General features: G+C 39.0%; 1 protein-coding gene across 1 annotated transcript in view; it reads left to right on the top strand.

Moving 5' to 3' along the window:
• SLC29A4 (solute carrier family 29 member 4) overlaps nucleotides 1-8942 on the top strand; it is an 889038-nt gene extending 880096 nt beyond the window's left edge. The window contains exon 17 of the mRNA XM_044304489.1: nucleotides 8788-8942. Coding sequence (XP_044160424.1) covers nucleotides 8788-8942 — 155 coding nt within the window. The remainder of the gene's footprint in view (nucleotides 1-8787) is intronic.
• The last annotated feature ends 5337 nt before the right edge of the window (nucleotides 8943-14279 follow it).

Raw genomic sequence — 14279 nt, 5'->3', positions numbered from 1 at the left:
TCGCCACATCTTTGGGTGCTTTGCACATTGTCCCATGGGGAAGGAGAGGTTTGTTCTATAAAGGTAAAAAAAAAAAAAAAAAAAAAAAAAAAAAAAACACCAGTAAGCAAAAAAGTTCAGTTCCAAAAGTTAAATAAAGTTTATATGTTCTGTTCAAAGGTTATTATAAAGTTAATAAAATTATTGCGTTGCGGCCTGGATTTTTCTTTTTTACCTTCCAGGTGGACCAACCGATCGACTAGCTGCAGCACTGATGTCATTCTGACAGAAGCATTGCGCTGCTGTCAGATTACACACAAGTCGGTATATGCGGCGCTGCAAGACGAGATTTCTCCTCTGCAGTAAAAGATACATTTGCCGAGGCATATGAGCTGAGGAGGTGGCAGTGTTCATATGCTTTGGCAAACACTTTGTATATATAAAAAAAAAAAACTCCCGGCAATGATTTATTCATCCACATCGATTGATGTGAATGGAGAAATCGGGTTTGCCAGGGCATACGAGCTAAGTGGGTATGGATGTTGGGCGGAGCTCCTATGTCCTGGCAGACGCCTTTCCCCTCCTTTTTTTTTTTGGGCAGAGATTTTTTCATCCACATTGATCTATGCGAATGAAGAAATCTGTGCCGTTCATTTTTTTCTTTCAGCCCAGAGGCTGAACGGAAAAAAAAAATCTCATTACCTGTATGCTCAATATAAGGAGAATAGCAGAAACTCCTAATGCTGGCCATACATGTAATGATTGCGGAGACCCTCAAATGCCAGGGCAGTACAAACACCCCAGAAATGACCCCATTTTGGAAAGAAGACACCCCAAGGTATTCGCTGAGGGGCATTGTGAGTCCATGAAAGATTGAAATTTTTGTCCCAAGTTAGCGGAAAGTGAGACTTTGTGAGAAAAAACAAATAAATAATCAATTTCCGCTAACTTATGCCCCCCCAAAAAAAATTCTATGAACTAGCCAGGCCCCTCATTGAATACCTTGGGGTGTCTTCTTTCCAAAATGGGGTCACATGTGGGGTATTTATACTGCCCTGGCTTTTTAGGGGCCCTAAAGCGTGAGAAGAAGTCTGGGATCTAAATGTCTAAAAATGCCCTCCTAAAAGGAATTTGGGCACCTTTGCGCATCTAGGCTGCAAAAAAGTGTCACACATGTGGTATCGCCGTACTCAGGAGAAGTTGGGGAATGTGTTTTGGGGTGTCATTTTACATATACCCATGCTGGGTGAGATAAATATCTTGGTCAAATGCCACCTTTGTATAAAAAAATGGGAAAAGTTGTCTTTTGCCGAGATATTTCTCTCACCCAGCATGGGTATATGTAAAATGACACCCCAAAACACATTCCCCAACTTCTCCTGAGTACGGCGATACCACATGTGTGACACTTTTTTGCCACCTAGGTTGGCAAATGGGCTCACATTCCAAAGAGCACCTTTCGGATTTCACAGGACATTTTTTGCAGATTTTGATTTCAAACTACTTCTCATGCATATGGGCCCCTAAAATGCCAGGGCAGTATAACTACCCCACAAGTGACCCCATTTTGGAAAGAAGACACCCCAAGGTATTCCGTGAGGGGCATGGCGAGTTCCTAGAATTTTTTATTTTTTGTCACAAGTTAGCGGAATATGATGATTTTTTATTTAATTTTTTTATTACAAAGTCTCATATTCCACTAACTTGCAACAAAAAATAAAAAATTCTAGGAACTCGCCATGCCCCTCATGGAATAACCTGGGGTGTCTTCTTTCCAAAATGGGGTCACTTGTGGGGTAGTTATACTGCCCTGGCATTTTAGGGGCCCATATGCATGAGAAGTAGTTTGAAATCAAAATCTGCAAAAAATGTCCTGTGAAATCCGAAAGGTGCTCTTTGGAATGTGAGCCCATTTGCCAACCTAGGTGGCAAAAAAGTGTCACACATGTGGTATCGCCGTACTCAGGAGAAGTTGGGGAATGTGTTTTGGGGTGTCATTTTACATATACCCATGCTGGGTGAGAGAAATATCTTGGTCAAGTGCCAACTTTGTATAAAAAAATTGGAAAAGTTGTCTTTTGCCGAGATATTTATCTCACCCAGCATGGGTATATGTAAAATGACACCCCAAAACACATTCCCCAACTTCTCCTGAGTACGGCAATACCACATGTGTGACACTTTTGTGCAGCCTAGGTGGGCAAAGGGGCCCACATTCCAAATAGCACCTTTCGGATTTAACAGGCCATTTTTTACACATTTTGATTGCAAACTACTTCTCACGCATATGGACCCCTAAAATACCAGGGCAGTATAACTACCCCGCAAGTGACCCCATTTTGGAAAGAAGGCACCCCAAGGTATTCCGTGAGGGGCATGGCGAGTTCCTAGAATTCTTTATTTTTTGTTGCAAGTTAGTGGAATATGAGACTTTGTAAGGAAAAAAAAATCATAATTTTCCTCTAACTTGTGACAAAAAATAAAAAGTTCTATGAACTCACTATGCCCATCAGCGAATACCTTAGGGTGTCTACTTTCCAAAATGGGGTCATTTGTGGGGTTTTTCTACTGTCTGGGCATTGTAGAACCTCAGGAAACATGACAGGTGCTCAGAAAGTCAGAGCTGCTTCAAAAAGCAGAAATTCTAATTTTTGTACCATAGTTTGTAAATGATTTAACTTTTACCCAAACCATTTTTTTTTTACCCAAACATTTTTTTATCAAAGACATGTAGAACAATAAATTTATATGGATGTTGTTTTTTTTAAAAAAATGTTACAACTGAAAGTGAAAAATGTCATTTTAAAAAAAAAATTTTTGTTACATTTCAATTAATAACAAAAAAAGTAAAAATGTCAGCAACAATGAAATACCACCAAATGAATACCATCAGCTCTATTAGTGAGAAGAAAGGGAGGTAAAATTCATTAGGGTGGTAAGTTGCATGACCGAGCAATAAACGGTGAAAGTAGTGTAGTGCAGAAGTGTAAAAGTGGCCTGGTCATTAAGGGTGTTTCAGCTAGGGGGGTTGAAGTGGTTAAGCAGAGAGGACTCATGACTTCAGATGGAAAAAAATTACGAATAGACTAAAAAAAATAATATATATAACAATATAGCTAATATAGTGCTATATTCGTTATTCAGAATGTTCGTATTATTATAAAACAAGAATATATAGCAATATAGCGAATATAAAAAAAACGAATATAGAACAATTTAGCTGATATAGTGCTATATTTTTTTTTTATAGTTGTAATTTTTTTCCAATCTGGACTTCAGATGACAAAAAAATTACAACTATATAGCACTATATTAGCTAAATTGCTCAACATTCATTTTTTCGAATATTTGCTATATATTCTTGTTTTAGAATTTTACGAATATTCAAAAAAAACTAATATATAGCACTATATTGAATATATTCTATTCTGACTCAGATTGTTGTAATAGCGATGTATCCCTAGTGAGACCTCTATGCCTGGCCAGATATAATCACTGCGGACAATCCGTTTCAGATAGCTTGAACTCACCAACACCACGTTTATCCATGTAAGTTTCTTTATTCTGTAAGCCAGATAACAGAGTACAGCAGAACAGATGGATTGTAGTGTTGTGCGGTCAAAAGATGATGCTTTTGCAAGCTTGCATGAGAATACATGTGTACCTGTTGAATCCCTGGAGCAGAATGAATATACAGGAAGTGATGTACACAGAAGAAGGGGTGGAGCAATGAAATGAAATGAGTCACAGATATAACAGAAAAACAAGTGCAGTACCAAAAACGGCCACTAGATGGGAGCATATAACCAAATGTAGAATATCATAAGAATTAAACTATATAGATTTAACTGTGTAGCAGCAAACTCCCCATCTGGCATTGAAAATGTCACTATTTAAACCATAACGGTAGTTACATAATTGCAAATAAACAACAGTGCAATTTGCTTGATGTCCGAGGACCTGAAAAACATAAAGAGCACAGGCATATAACTAAAATGTAACGCTTCAAGTGTACCAATTAAAGTTCAAACACTTCTTGCTTGAAGTTTCAGGCAGGATTCAGCAGCCTAGGCAAATAAGTTCATTCTCCAAAGGGCAAGAGCCGAACAAGTTCCATAATAGGCCTGATGGACGTCTTTACAGTCCCTTGTCTTGCAACTTTCACCTCCATCTTGCGTACCTTACCGTCATCACTAGAAACGCTCTTCACAATAATTCCCATAGGCCACTTGATTATTTTGGCTTGCTAGTCCTTGAGCAAAACAAGATCTCCAACTTTTATGTTAGGGTACTGTCGTTGCCATTTCCTGCATCCTTGCAGAGTGGAAAGATACTCCATCTTCCAATGATTCCAGAAGCATTTGGCAAGGTTCTGTACTCGCTTCCATTGATTAAAGCACATATTTCCATCTTCAAAGTTTCCAGGTGGAACAGGAACGGACCCAAGCTTCTGGGTAAGCAGGGTAGCTGGGGTATAGATAGTTGGGTTTTCTGGATCTATAGACACTGGAACAAGTGGTCTTGAGATGATTATGGCAGATGCTTCTGCCAAGAAGGTGATTAGAATCTCGTGGGTAAGTCTCATGGAGTTCAAGTCCATAAACATAAAGTCCAGTATTTTTCTTGTGATGCCTATCATTCTATCCCATGAGTCGCCCATGTGGGAAGAATGAGGAGGATTGAAAATCCATGTACAATCCTTTTCAGTTAAAAGTTCTTGGATTGGCTTAGAGTTGAGTTGTAACTCCTTACAGGCTCCAACGAAATTAGTTTCACAGTCAGACCTCAGTGTTTTGACTGGTCCTCTGATGGCAAGAAATCGTCTTAGAGCATTGAAGCTTGAGGTATCCATAGATTCTATCACTTCAATGTGTACTGCACGCACACTCATGCAAGTGAACAGCACTGCCCATTGTTTACTGTTTGCTTGGCTACCTCAAGTTCTGCGGGCTGTTATCATCCATGGCCCAAAGACATCCAATCCAACATGAGAGAAAGGTGGGTCAGTACTGCGTTGACAGCCCAAGACGAGTCTTTGTTCACTTCTGGTGACGAGGGTTGTAACTTCAGGACGAATCTCTAGATCCTTGTCAGGTTCTAGAAGACCGAAGACGTCAACTGTGGTCTCTTCTGTGTGATCCAGCAGGAATTCAGGACCTGTTAACCAGGAAGAATTTGCAAATACACTTGCAGACACTGGCCTAATAGAATGATCTGCAGGATTAATTTCAGATAGGATATATTGCCATTGTTCAGGTTTAGATGATTTCCTGATTCTTTCTACACAGTTGCTGACGTAGACATAGAAACGTATAGTCTGGTTGTATATGTAGCCCAGAACAACCTTACTGTCTGTGTATAATTTTGTGTCATCTATCTGAATGTCTAGCTCGCGTAATATGAAATCTGCGATTTCTACAGCTAGCACAGTTCCACAAAGTTCAAGCCTAAACGGCCACTAGATGGAAACATATAACCAAATATAGAATATCATAAGAATTAAACTATATATATTTAACTGAGTAGCAGCACATATTTGTTTTTTAAAATATTCATCTTTTTTTTTCAATCTGTACAGTTGTTCCACTTCGGCATACTCCTTCCTGACAAGCGTCCCCATATACCATCGGATCTGAGTTTTCACAATCTAACTGAGATCATGAAAACTCAGATCCGATGGTATATTCTAACCCCCAGGCGTTCCCATGGTGATGGGGGCGCTTGTCGGGGCGGGGTATGCTAAAAAGCAAATATATTCGATATGGTGCTATATATTTGTATTTTAGAATATTCGTCATTTTTCCCATCTAAAGTTATAATTCCTCCCTGCTTAAGTTGCTTGTGGACCAATGACTCATTGGCCCACAAGCAAGAAACAGGGAGGAATCATGTTTTCAGATGTAAAAAAATGACGAATATTCAATATAGCGAATATATAGCGCTATATTTGAAATATTCGCAAATTCTCAAAGTTGCGATATTCGAGATAAATTCACTCTCAACACTAGTCGTAATGACCCATACTATAAAGTTAATACATTCTTTATGGGTCACAGAACACAGTATACTACACAATCAATGCTGAATGCTGAAAAATAAATCCCAAAAAGGGTTCCTATGAAAAAATACTTATCCCTCAGAATTCACGGTCTCATACAACTAGATCAAAGAAAAGATAAAACGTTAAACACTAGAAAACAGAGGAAAAATAAAAAGGCTTGTGTTACATGAGTTGTGCGCCAACTATATTTGAGACATTATAAAATGGTATACTGGGCACTCTCACTATAGGCAGAACCGTAAATAGAATAGCAAATATCTTAGTGATTAAATTTATAAATTTATTGGTAACTTGCCGTTAATAATAAAATACAATAATAAAATATACAATATACTGGGCTGTTTAAAGGTCAATAGGATACATTGGTGTAAAATACAATAAGCATTATACTACAAATATCTAAAAGTGAATAGATAATAATACAGGATAAATATTCAGGAAATTGATAATATGCGGCTAGAATAGCATCTGATGGTATATCCTAAAAAAAGGGTTTGTTGCTGGCCAAGGAAATGATGATGGAACAAAATCTCCGAATAGTCCAAAGTCTAATGATAAAATATGAAGCAATGTTAGGCTACAGTGAGAGTGTATGCGGCGTCCTGCTTTTACTCACTGTTCGGTGGTTACTGGTGTAGATTTCACTGCTGAAATTCCGGTTCTCTGTTTCACCTAATGTTCCTTCTTAGGTTGTCTCCGCTGCAGGTTTAGGTAGCTCTGGGCATCGCTCCGTATGTTTGTAGAGCCGATGTCCTCCAAGCCTGTATTTGCCTGCTTCCACGCTGGATCTAATGTGCGGTCACAAGATGGAAATATGCTCGTTCTCTAGCTCTGAGAGGCTCGAGCTTCCAATAAATCCAATGAATCAGCGTGGCAGGTCCTCCTTAAAGATGTTCCGGCTTCTTAGCGTTAACCTGGAGAAATTTATTCTCAATGCTAGGTGCAGTAAGAGTTCATGTAGAAATAAGCTGGGGGTCTTGGATCAAACGCGTTTCGGGGCTTCACGTTGCCCTTTCCTCAGTGAAGCCCCGAAACGCGTTTGATCCAAGACCCCCAGCTTATTTCTACATGAACTCTTACTGCACCTAGCATTGAGAATAAATTTCTCCAGGTTAACGCTAAGAAGCCGGAACATCTTTAAGGAGGACCTGCCACGCTGATTCATTGGATTTATTGGAAGCTCGAGCCTCTCAGAGCTAGAGAACGAGCATATTTCCATCTTGTGACCGCACATTAGATCCAGCGTGGAAGCAGGCAAATACAGGCTTGGAGGACATCGGCTCTACAAACATACGGAGCGATGCCCAGAGCTACCTAAACCGGCAGTGGAGACAACCTAAGAAGGAACATTAGGTGAAACAGAGAACCGGAATTTCAGCAGTGAAATCTACACCAGTAACCACCGAACAGTGAGTAAAAGCAGGACGCCGCATACACTCTCACTATAGCCTAACATTGCTTCATATTTTATCATTAGACTTTGGACTATTCGGAGACTTTGTTCCATCATCATTTCCTTGGCCAGCAACAAACCCTTTTTTTAGGATATACCATCAGATGCTATTCTAGCCGCATATTATCAATTTCCTGAATATTTATCCTGTATTATTATCTATTCACTTTTAGATATTTGTAGTATAATGCTTATTGTATTTTACACCAATGTATCCTATTGACCTTTAAACAGCCCAGTATATTGTATATTTTATTATTGTATTTTATTATTAACGGCAAGTTACCAATAAATTTATAAATTTAATCACTAAGATATTTGCCATTCTATTTACGGTTCTGCCTATAGTGAGAGTGCCCAGTATACCATTTTATATTGTTTTACTCGTAAAGGAAGGGCAAATCCTTTTTACTGTGAGCACCTCCCTCCATGACTTCACCCACTCCTGTGCGTCTCATAATAGTACTAAATTATATTTGAGACATACTTTAAATCCAAAATCTAAAATAAAAAATGACATTTTTGGGAGGTTTTCTGAAGGTAGCATAATATAGTGGGGGGATAGGCTGAGCAGAAACAGAAACTGCTTCCCTTATTCCCCATCCTCAGTGATTTACAGCTTTTCCCTCCACAACTTTTCTTGGAGTAGATATGTTGCAAAGCATTTGCGAATTTTCTAGTTGCAGTTGACATTTTACCAAAATTTAGCATGGAGACAATGTAATGGTGGTGTCATCGGCCTCAGCTCATTCATCATTATTTACATCAGAAACTGGTGTGATTAATGACTGATATGCGTGGCATTTCTCAGCTGCCTTAGATTTCATTCTGCCATAGGAGCCATGTAATTTATGATGAGGAGCTAACCTCGTCCGTGTGCTAGAATGAAATCTACGGCAGCTCGTGTACTTATGAGTTATTATTTATGTCCCTGGATCTGAGACTTTTCTGCACCAAAAACAAGCAAAAGGGGAATAATCAATTTCCCCTTATATATCTTTGCCTCTATCTTTGTTGCACTCAGATAAAATATAAACATAGAATGTGTCGGCAGATAAGAACCATTTGGCCCATCTAGTCTGCCCAATATACTAAATACTATGGATAGCCCCTGGCCCTATCTTATATGAAGGATGGCTTTATGCCTATCCCATGCATGCTAAGGGTGCTCAGAGAACTGCTTTACTATTAAAACAGAATTGTTTGTGTTCTTTATTTCAACCAGTCATATCTTTATTGTGCTTGTGTATCATAATGACTTAGTTCATGCCACCCCTTTTCTATTTTTCTACAGGAAACACAATGACCGTATCATATATGACCGGACTTACACTTGGTTCAGCTGTTGCTTATTTTGCCTACAGCTTGGCTAATACGTCTCAAAATATTTGTTTCCATCCAGAAATATACAACAGTTCCTTGCCGCCAGAGCTTTATACAGTACTATGAAAGTTATTGCCTAGCATTTTATGTTTTTTTTTTCACTTCCTATACAGGTTTATTCATGGTGTTGTAATTGCTACTATCAAATCTCTGATTAGCCCTTTTTTCAAACATTATTCATTGAAAACATTTATTGATGTTGGTATTCACTTTTAAGTCAATGAATGGTTTCTTTAAAGGGGTTGTGCAAGTGTGCGGGGAGAGGGGTTGCAACACGCCCACCCACCTTGGCCAGACCTGTAAAAGAATGCTTACTTACCTGCTTTCCAGCACCAGCTTGCCGCTACATCTCTTCCAGGCCTTGGCTGCTCTGCTGTGCTCCCTCGATGCAAACATTTGGCTTGACATGGCTGCAGCTAATCACTGGCCACAGCAGTGACCTGCTCCCCTTACATCATGATGCAAGAGGAGAAAGTCACTGTCAGATGTTAACAGCAAGGGAGTGCAAGCAGAGCAACACAGGCCTGGAAGAGGAGTGTCGAGCTAGCACTAAGAAGCAGGTAAGTAAGCTTCCTTTTACAGGTCCGAACAAGAAGGGGGGTTTGCAAAACACACACACACAAATTGCACAACCCCTTTAATATTTAAAAAATATGGATTACTAAACATCCCTTGACTGTTTGCTAGTCTGTACCTTACTCATGGTAATGAGGTGAGAGTGTCACTGCAAAATTTGTATCAGGGTCTACAGTATACCACATATTTGACTACATTATATTATGCCATTTTTAATGTTGGGGTCTTCTTATATGGCAGAAAGGCATGTGGGACACTTAAGCCACCTGGGCTAGGAGGCAGGTGCCATCTCTATAACTATATAACTCTCTGTGGATGTGGCAAAATTTCTGGCTAAAGTATGGCATTCATAGTATTACTGTATGTACTGTGGTAGATTTAAAAATAATTTATATGGTTGCTATGGACAGCAGACCAAAATATGGAAAATCAGTAAACTATTTATATTGAGAATATGGTAAAACGGAATATAATATAAGATTTCAGACAAAGGAATAATGCTAATTATGGAAATGCTACCATAAGCTTTTAAAGTGATCCTAATTTACGATGAGTCTTCTATGGAAATTCTGATTTAAAAAAATCTTTATAGTGCCTTCACGTGTGGCAGAAATTTGTTGCAGAAAAATTTCCACGACTGAATATCAGTTCCTTTCATCTGAATGGGCCTTGCAGAAATCCATGTGCTTCTTACCAAAACAGCCTCCTTCAATTCAATGGAAGTCACAGAAAATTTTCTGCAACAAAATCTACCATGTGTAAAGGCACCCTTAGGGTGCATTCACATGCAGCAGATTTATTTGTCCCTTGTTCTATAAATGATGCAGCTTCTAAATGCAGTAGATAAATGTTTACTTGCCAAGTACAAACCGGATTCCAAAAAAGTTGGGACACCAAACAAATTGTGAATAAAAACTGAATGCAATGATGTGGAGATGGCAAATGTCAATATTTTATTTGTAATAGAACGTAGATGACAGATCAAACGTTTAATCCGAGTAAATGTATCATTTTAAAGGAAAAATACGTTGATTCAAATTTTCACAGTGTCAACAAATCCCCAAAAAGTTGGGACAAGTAGCAATAAGAGGCTGGAAAAAGTAAATTTGAGCATAACGAAGAGCTGGAAGACCAATTAACACTAATTAGGTCAATTGGCAACATGATTGTGTATAAAAAGAGCTTCTCAGAGTGGCAGTGTCTCTCAGAAGCCAAGATGGGTAGAGGATCACCAATTCCCACAACGTTGCGCAGAAAGATAGTGGAGCAATATCAGAAAGGTGTTACCCAGCGAAAAATTGCAAAGACTTTGCATCTATCATCATCAACTGTGCATAACATCATCCGAAGATTCAGAGAATCTGGAACAATCTCTGTGCGTAAGGGTCAAGGCCGTAAAACCATACTGGATCCCCTTGATCTCCGGGCCCTTTAATGACACTGCACCACAAACAGGAATGCTACTGTAAAGGAAATCACAGAATGGGCTCAGGAATACTTCCAGAAACCATTGTCAGTGAACACAATCCACCGTGCCATCTGCCGTTGCCAGCTAAAACTCTACAGTGCAAAGAAGAAGCCATTTCTAAGCAAGATCCACAAGCTCAGGCATTTTCACTGGGCCAGGGATCATTTAAAATGGAGTGTGGCAAAATGGAACACTGTTCTGTGGTCAGACGAGTCACGATTCGAAGTTCTTTTTGGAAATCTGGGACGCCATGTCATCCGGACCAAAGAGGACAAGGACAACCCAAGTTGTTATCAACGCTCAGTTCAGAAGCCTGCATCTCTGATGGTATGGGGTTGCATGAGTGCGTGTGGCATGGGCAGCTTACATGTCTGGAAAGGCACCATCAATGCAGAAAAATATATTCAGGTTCTAGAACAACATATGCTCCCATCCAGATGTCATCTCTTTCAGGGAAGACCCTGCATTTTTCAACAAGATAATGCCAGACCACATTCTGCATCAATCACAACATCATGGCTGCGTAGGAGAAGGATCCGGGTACTGAAATGGCCAGTCTGCAGTCCAGATCTTTCACCTATAGAGAACATTTGGCGCATCATAAAGAGGAAGGTGCAACAAAGAAGGCCCAAGACGATTTAACAGTTAGAGGCCTGTATTAGACAAGAATGGGAGAGCATTCCTATTTCGAAACTTGAGAAACTGGTCTCCTCGGTCCCCAGACGTCTGTTGAGTGTTGTAAGAAGAAGGGGAGATGCCACACAGTGATGAAAATGGCCTTGTCCCAACTTTTTGGGGATTTGTTGACACCATGAAATTCTGATTCAACATATTTTTCCCTTAAAATGGTAAATTTTCTCAGTTTAAACTTTTGTTTCGTGATTTATGTTCTATTCTGAATAAAATATTAGAAGTTGGCACCTCCACATCATTGCATTCAGTTTTTATTCACGATTTGTATAGTGTCCCAACTTTTTGGGAATCCAGTTTGTATGCTAGTAAGAATATTTAAGGCATAATGATATGAGAAAAGTGCAGTATACTTTGCCAGATGTTAAAGTACTCAGCAGTAAAACAGGAGGAACCAACTGATGTTTTCAGATGAAGATATCAAGAAGTGCCAAACTATGATTACTTTTAATGATATGAGCTTGTGATTGTTAAAATTAAAGTTATTGTGCATTGTAAAATAACTGTATGCTTTTGTGTTTTTAAACTTTAAAGTTGTAAACTGCAGAACAAAGGTAATACACATTAAGTTTTTTTTTTTTGTGGTTCACCCTTGCTGTGTTAGAGAAAAAAATGGATACAAATGGAAAATCTGCACAAAAAGTGAAATTTTACCTCTATTTTTCTTTCATTCTTGCAGAACATCTTAAAGGTTAACAAAGTTTATAAAATCAGTTTCGACTAATTTGAGTGGTGTAAAATGGGGTAATTTATGGATGGTTTTGTGGGGCTATGTAAGCCCCACAAAATGTATAACTGGGTCCTTAAAAAGTGAGTTTTGGAAATTTTCGTAAAGATTTTATAAATTGTTTCTAAAATTCGAAGCCCTCTTATGTGGATTTGTATATGAGAAGCTAAAAAAAAAAATGCTACATTGAATTATCAAAACCTGCTACTTACATTATTTTTGGATGCTGAAGTTGAGATTAAAGATGGTTATATACAGAACAGGGAATTCAGGAACCCTATTCACTACTCAGATAAAACAGTTTTCATGCAGAGTATGTGAAACAATCTCTTACATATGGACATAGTTCTTGCGCTTGTCCAGAAGTAATTGTGAAGATAGTCAGGCAAAGTCACTTAGTGCATGACTAAGGATGAGGGGATATCCTCGGAAACTAATAAAACAGTCTTTATAGAGAACGAGAAAAAACAATATAAGTAGGAAAAACAGACAGAATAGACACTTTGGGGCACATTTATTAAGACCGGCATTTTAGCCACTGGTCTTAATTAGGCCCTGCACTGGTGGTGGATCCGCAAAGTTATGAAGAGATGCTGGCCTCTAGATAACTTCAGCGGATCAACTGCCACTTCTAAATGTAAGACAGCTTCCCTTCCCACCCACGCCACGCCCACATTTTTAGACCTGGCATGAGCAGGAAAAAGTCACAGATTGCAGAACAAAGTACCTTTGCACCACAATCTGAGCCAGAAATATGTTTAATATTTGACTCCTTTTCTCTTTTATTTTTAGTACAGTCCTATGTCTATGTTATCAGAGCCTCCATCAGAAAAAAATTGCATTTAATGAGAAATGACCCATCAATATCAGAAGCTGCAAGTCAGCAACCATTAATCTCCTCTAGACATTTGATAAAAAAAAGTCGAATTGATACAAAAAGAAGGTGGATAAAGGGTACAGCTGGCTATAGAGTACATTGCCTGAAGGTAACTAGTTCCATTGTGGCCAATGTAGATTTTGGAGTTATGGTATCTGCAGAGAGGATATTAGGTACGTCATTCACTTCTATCGGAGTTAACTGAGCCTGTTTGAATACTGGGAGTGGTAGTTTCACAGCAGCTGGAGTGCTGAAGGTTGTTGATCCCTGGTCTAGGAGATTGTGAGTTTTATGTGAAGGAATTGATTACCTGTAAAACTAAGTTTGTCATATATGCAATCATCTGCACTTGTGGTTTATATTACAAACCGGATTCCAAAAAAGTTGGGACACTATACAAATCGTGAATAAAAACTGAATGCAATGATGTGGAGATGGCAAATGTCAATATTTTATCTGTAATAGAACGTAGATGACAGATCAAACGTTTAATCCGAGTAAATGTATAATTTTAAAGGAAAAATACATTGATTCAAATTTTCACGGTGTCAACAAATCCCCAAAAAGTTGGGACAAGTAGCAATAAGAGGCTGAAAAAGTAAATTGGAGCATAACGAAGAGCTGGAAGACCAATTAACACTAATTAGGTCAATTGGCCACATGATTGGGTATAAAAAGAGCTTCTCAGAGCGGCAGTGCCTCTCAGAAGCCAAGATGGGTAGAGGATCACCAATTCCCACAATGTTGCGCAGAAAGATAGTGGAGCAATATCAGAAAGGTGTTACCCAGCGAAAAATTGCAAAGACTTTGCATCTATCATCATCAACTGTGCATCACATCATCCTAAGATTCAGAGAATCTGGAACAATCTCTGTGCGTAAGGGTCAAGGCCGTAAAACCATACTGGATGCCCGTGATCTCCGGGCCCTTAAACGACACTGCACCACACACAGGAATGCTACTGTAAAGGAAATCACAGAATGGGCTCAGGAATACTTCCAGAAACCATTATCAGTGAACACAATCCACCGTGCCATCCGCCGTTGCCAGCTGAAACTCTACAGT

This window comes from Bufo gargarizans, chromosome 8 (assembly GCF_014858855.1).
Source record: "Bufo gargarizans isolate SCDJY-AF-19 chromosome 8, ASM1485885v1, whole genome shotgun sequence".
Classification (NCBI taxonomy): domain Eukaryota; kingdom Metazoa; phylum Chordata; class Amphibia; order Anura; family Bufonidae; genus Bufo; species Bufo gargarizans.
Note: the sequence above shows the minus strand (reverse complement) of the source record. Positions and strands in the feature narration are given on the sequence as shown.